This window comes from Xiphophorus maculatus, chromosome 11 (genome assembly GCF_002775205.1).
Source record: "Xiphophorus maculatus strain JP 163 A chromosome 11, X_maculatus-5.0-male, whole genome shotgun sequence".
In the NCBI taxonomy this organism is placed as follows: Eukaryota; Metazoa; Chordata; class Actinopteri; order Cyprinodontiformes; family Poeciliidae; genus Xiphophorus; species Xiphophorus maculatus.
The window spans coordinates 29,419,504-29,425,683 of NC_036453.1; the positions used below are offsets into that span (position 1 = coordinate 29,419,504).

General features: G+C 40.3%; 1 protein-coding gene across 2 annotated transcripts in view; it reads left to right on the forward strand.

Moving 5' to 3' along the window:
• The window catches only part of LOC102230862 (protocadherin-16-like), an 88,440-nt gene extending 82,672 nt beyond the window's left edge, over nucleotides 1-5,768 (forward strand). For both annotated transcript variants that reach the window (XM_023342050.1, XM_023342051.1), the window contains 5 exons: nucleotides 94-380; nucleotides 1,205-1,346; nucleotides 1,434-1,605; nucleotides 2,401-2,810; nucleotides 2,891-5,768. In XM_023342050.1, the coding sequence (XP_023197818.1) occupies nucleotides 94-380; nucleotides 1,205-1,346; nucleotides 1,434-1,605; nucleotides 2,401-2,810; nucleotides 2,891-4,935 (3,056 nt within the window). In that variant the 3' untranslated portion in view covers nucleotides 4,936-5,768. The remainder of the gene's footprint in view (nucleotides 1-93; nucleotides 381-1,204; nucleotides 1,347-1,433; nucleotides 1,606-2,400; nucleotides 2,811-2,890) is intronic.
• The last annotated feature ends 412 nt before the right edge of the window (nucleotides 5,769-6,180 follow it).

A 6,180-nucleotide genomic window follows, 5' to 3' on the forward strand; every position in this document is an offset into this window, starting at 1 on the left:
ACTTTTAAACAATATCTGTTTCATGTTCATCATGAACTGTTAAGTACAACAAACATATTTATGTCTCATTTTCTTAATACCCTTTCTTGTCAGATACATTAATCGGCACAGAGATTACTCTTGTGACGGGCAACGACGTTGACTCCAGTCCTGCCCTGTCCTACTCCTTGCAGCTTGACCCAACAGCTTTAGGAAAATTTGGGATTCACCGTTACAGTGGGGGTGTATCACTCACTGGCCCGCTGGACTTTGAAGAGAAAACATGGTACACCCTAACTGTCAGAGCCACAGACAGCCAGCACCAAACTGAGGCAAACATTACAATTGTCGTGGAGGATATTAATGACAATGCACCTACATTCACCCAAGGTCTCTATCAGGTAGGATGACCTATAAAGAAGGGAAATAAAATCTCCTTTTTTTTTTTACTGTTGTATGAATGTAAACTCATTGAAATCATTGTTTTTAATGTGCACTATAAATTACATCTGCATTAGGAAATGCACACAGTCATATTTTTCTTTTACATTTTTGACCTCTTTACACCTCTAAAGACTTGACACCATAATAAATTTTACACCAGAAATTGTCGCTGCAGCACACAGCTTTAAAACTGTTGTAAAAACATGCAGGCACATTGCCTGTGTGCACACACTGTGGGCGATAAAAGTTAACTGCCTAATTTTAACTGGTGAAAAGTTGTAGAGATGAGCCTATATAAACTGTGTCAGGAAATTACCTCAACATTAGCACACTCTGAGGAAAAACAGGGACTGTGCTATGATATGCACTTTTCCTCATCTGTGGGGCTACTGCCTGTTGCCCTTTTGACTTGGATTTAGAGGATTTATAACAGTATTTATGTAACTGGTTTCCCTTTTTTGCCCTGTGGTGTAACTGTTCCATTCACACTTCTTCACAAAAAGACAACAAATCAAATTATCCCAAAAAAACATTTTAACATGTTCACATTTTTTTCTGTTAGTAAAGGGAAAACTGGCATGTTTTGTTGAGTTGTTGTTTGAAAAGTCATTTTTTTAGATATTTGTATGCAACAAAAAGCTAGGGCTGTCAATTGATAAATACAATTTAAGTTTGAATTTGAGTAGTCAGTATGACTGGAAAGATGCTACATAAATTCAGTACATTTTCCAATTATTTGTTTACTGTTAGTTAATTAATTAATCAATTCTTAAACCTCCAGATTACCCTGCCTGAGCACACACCACCTGGAAGTGCAGTTATCACAGTAACAGCTACTGACAAGGACTCTGGAGATAATGGAAAGATCACCTACAGAGTGATGTCGTCCACTCAGGAGGGTTATTATATTAACCCCAGCAATGGTAAGATTATCTATGTTTGGCAGTTTTCTATATTACTTGATCCTCACTGCATTTTTTTGCAGTGACTAGATTGCCTTTTCTGTCCAGGAACCTTGTTTATCAACCACCGAGCTGAGTTTGACCCTGAACGCCCAGCAGTAAACATTGTCATTGAAGCTCGAGATGGAGGCTCACCTCCACTCTTCACTCTTACTACAGTCCAAGTTCAAATATCTGATGTCAATGACAATTCTCCTGTGTTTCACCAGTCAGAGTACAGGTTAGTCAACATTTGTTTACAGGTGCATCTGAATAAATCAGAACATCATTGCAAAGTTAATTTATTTCAGCAGCACATAGAGAAAGCTATTATAGCTATTTCATATTATATAGTTTCCATAAAAACAGAAAAATATATCTAAGTACTCATTTATAGAATTGTTTTATTTTTTTATTTTTGCTTAGTTAGGAAAAATCCAAATTCATATTCTCAGAAAAGTATATTACATAAGACTAATAAAATATTTAAAAGAAAAAAGTTTGTTATTGAAAAATATATTCACATATTGTAAAGTAAATGCAGTCAGTACTTGGTTGGGTTTGATTTTGCATTAATTAATACATGAATGCTGCATTGCATGAAGACAACCAGTCTGTGGCATTGCAAGGGTGTTCAAGAAGACCAACTTGTCCTAAAAGCAACTTTTAGCTCTTCTGCATGGTTTGGGTCTGTTGTCTTTTATCTTGCTCCTAACAATACCTAGAATATTTTTATTTTAATATTTTATTTATGTTTATGAGATTTTCTGCTCAGACAAATGCAGTAATACTATGGTAAATGGCAGATAAGGCCATGGTTGATCTCAAGCACACTCATGAATGATATTTGTCTCACAATCCACTCAAGGCTGTGGTTATCCTTGTTATATATGTCAGTTTTTCTTTTTACCTGAATTACTGGAATAAATTAACTTTGTGGCAATATTCTAAATGATTCTGTTGTATTAGTAAACCTTGGAGCATGGTGGCCTAGTCTCAGCATTAATTCTTGTATGTGACATTTTTCTGTATGCAGGGCTACAGTTTCTGAAGACGCCATCCCAGGGTCAACAGTTTTGACCTTTGAGGCCTTTGACAGTGACCTGTCACGAGAAAACTGTGGCTTTGACTTTGCCATTGCCAGCGGAAATGAAGGAAATGCATTTCAGATTGAGAGCAGCGTACGTTTCCTGGAAGGACGGGGCTTTCAGACAGTCGGAACTCTTCTATTGGCTGAGAGGCTTGACTTTGAAATCAAACCACTTTATAACCTCACTGTGGTGGTGTCAGACCGAGGTGTCCCCCAAAGGAGTTCTAATGTTGCTGCAATGATAACCATCACTGATGTTAATGACAACCCTCCAGTGTTCACTAGAGCAGAATATACTGTGTCACTCAGCGAGGGAGCGGCCTCTGGGACTGAGATTATACGACTGACTGCAACAGGTGGGAAAATGTTTTATATGCTTACCTAATTTAGTTACTGTTCCTTCTTTTTAATCTGCTTCTTCTGTTTCAATTTGCAGACCCAGACTCAACTCCCAATGCCGAAGTCCAATATACCATCAGCTCTGGAGATGAGGTGAACCTATTTTCCATTGACCAGTGGACTGGAGCCATTAAGCTTGAGCAAACACTTGACCGGGAACACCAATCTATGCACATTATCATTATCCAAGCCACAGATGGCAATGGCCATTTTGCACTAGCTCCAGTCATTGTTGAAGTAAAGGATGTAAACGACAACCATCCATTTTTTCCTGTGGATGTCCTAACAGCCAGTATTCAGGAAAACCAGCCAGCAAACTCAGCTGTGACTGTTCTCCATGCCATAGACCATGACACAGGGGTTTTTGGCCAACTGAAGTACTACATGGTGGAGAGGTCTGGAAAAGGAAAGGACAACTTTGTTGTGGACCAGAATTCAGGAGAGATTCGAAGTAAATTTACATTTGACTATGAAAAGATCAACTCCTTCAATTTTGAAGCCTTGGCTGTGGATTCAGGCAACCATTCGGCAACTGTAACCGTACAGGTGTTTGTCACAGGTGAAGATGAGTATGACCCACTGTTCACTTCCAGTGAATTGTCCTTCGAAGTGCCAGAGGGAGCCAAGAAAGGCCAGAGCATTGGCCAGGTTCAAGCACAGGATGAGGATGAAGGAGTGGATGGTGTTGTTCTCTACTCTATAACTTCCAACTCACCATATTTTGATGTAAACAAAACTACTGGTGTGATTTTTCTTAAGTTAGATAGTTCCAGCAGCAGCAGCGGTGGGTCAGGCCGGGCTAAACGGGAAACCAGAGTTATGACCCTGGATGTAAAAGCTCACAGTCCACTTGATGCCTCTCGTTCTACATCCACCCAGATCTCCATTGACGTCACTAATACCAACTTTGGCTTGGCTGCTGATGTAAACATACTGCTTATTGTTATCATTGCTGTATCTCTGGGAGTCATTATATTACTTGTAGTTTTGGCTGTGGTAGTTTTCCTTGTCAAGTCACACAGAAGGAAAAAAGGTCAAGATACAGAAGACAGGACTCTTGCATCAGGAACTGCCTTAAAGAAATTGGATGAATGCACCTCGGGACCTGGAGGAGACAATATTTACCACCAGACTTTGCCAGGTTATGTTGCTGATCAGGGAGGAGCTGGTGGTGGTCCCTACCCTAGAGGAGGCTCTTTGGACCCCTCTCATTCCAGTGGTAGAGGATCAGCTGAGGCAGCAGAGGATGATGAAATCCGAATGATTAATGAGTACCCTCGCGTTGCCTCTATTACCTCGTCCATGCAGGAACACATCTCAGCCAGAGGACCAGATTCTGGAATTCAGCAGGATGCTGACCAACTTTCGGACATATCCTGTGAACCAGCAGCTTTGGAGGGAAGCACGTGGTTCAAAGGAAAGAAACTGGGTGGCAGTCTGAGTGGGACCTTGCTTTCTGGCCAGCTCCCAGTCTACAGGGATGAAGGAGGTGGTTACCTAGGAGTAGGTCGTGGTTTAAATATTTCCCTCCCCAAGGATTATGCCTTCCCTGAGGATGGTAAACCATCAGTTGATGGTTCACTCACTGCTATTGTTGCGAGTGATGAGGAGCTTCGTGGAAGCTATAACTGGGATTACCTGCTCAACTGGTGTCCTCAGTTCCAACCTCTCGCCAATGTCTTCACTGAGATTGCCAGGCTAAAAGATGAAACCACTCAGCAAAATCAGAACCCTCGCCAACCCTTTCAACCCAAGCCCAAAATGGATCCCAAACCTAGAATCGACCCTCCTCCTCTCATCACATCAGTGGCTCACCCAGGGGCTATGACAGTGCCCCCTAAAGTCCCTGTAATTGGACGGACATTCCCCCACTTGTCCTCTCTTCGTAGGTCTCCTATTAGTCATGAAGGATCAATTTCCTCAGCAGCAATGTCGCCAAGCTTCTCTCCTTCCCTGTCACCTTTGGCTGCTCGGTCTCCAGCTGTTTCTCCATTTGGAGTTAACCAAGGGCCTTCTGCATCAATGATTAGCACCAGAGAACCTTCACTTGAGCAAAGTCCTGATCATGAGATGAGAATATGATTGCCACTATTTACAGAGGGATTTAAGACTGATGTCATGAACAAAGCATGCAATCCCTCTAAATGTTCTTTTGAAGAACATATACTTTTCTGGTATAACTGATTTCATCAAAAGAAAAAACGTTTCACAAATGCGCTGATCAATTTTGGTTTCAAACATCTCTTGGACAAACACTGCACATTTACCTAGTTTAATACTTGGGTTTGTTATTCAGACACTTGTCAATGTTGTAGGAATACACAAAAGTGAAAACATGTCTGGTTTGACAAAACCAGCCAAACTCTTTTATTTTTTAAAGTGACATAGATCTCCATGAACTGAACAGGGTCTGGAGGTCAGTGTTTCCACTGACCAGCCCCTAAAGTCAGAGATCTCTTAGTGTGTAGATAGATAGATGTGCTGTTTTTCATGTTTACCTCACTGGCTGGCCAGAGAGCTAAGGACCCTCTCTTTGTGTCAATGAACTTTTTTACACTACAGTATTAAACTTGTGTTGTGGGTGCTTTTTAAAATGGCTTCTGGACATGAGCAGAGACACAGTGATGGACCTGCAAAGGCATCACATAGTGGACAGAAATGGAGATTCCCTCCACGTCAAATAACACTTGTTTTGATTTTATTTTTATATTTTTATATGAATATATGATTTCAGGTCTATTATTCTACATTGAGAGGTTATTGTTTTGTGTATTTGCATGTATGTATATTTGTATGTATCTCTTACATTTTTAGAGACTCTTGTGACAGTTGTGGAAAATGTTGGAAAATGTTTTTGTACAATTATTTATATGAAAATACAGACTCTCTGCCACAATTTGGCAACAGGAAACCAAGCACAGCTCAGTTTGATCTGTTTCTGACCTATTGTTACTTTCTGATTTCTTTTTGGGGTCAAGTTATTGATCAGCCCAACTCCAAAATAGAAGTCGAATGAAGATCATCAACATAAACTTAGCACAAAACATAAGAAAAATTATGTTTTGTCTGTTTTTTTTGTTTTGGTTTTGGCTGTTGTTATAACAATGTTGTTTGTAAAGAAATCTTAGTGTGCAAAAGTCTGTTTCTTCAAAAGAGATGCCACAATTAAGCAGAAATGCGTGCATTTTCCTTCTAAACATGTCAGGTATCTACACTCTAGATCCTTCTTGCTCCAGGCACGGCGTCGAATAGGACACGTTGTATAGCTTCAAAGCAACGGCTTTGTAGCACAAAGAAGAGCAGAGCAGAGTTTATTGCAGGACTGTA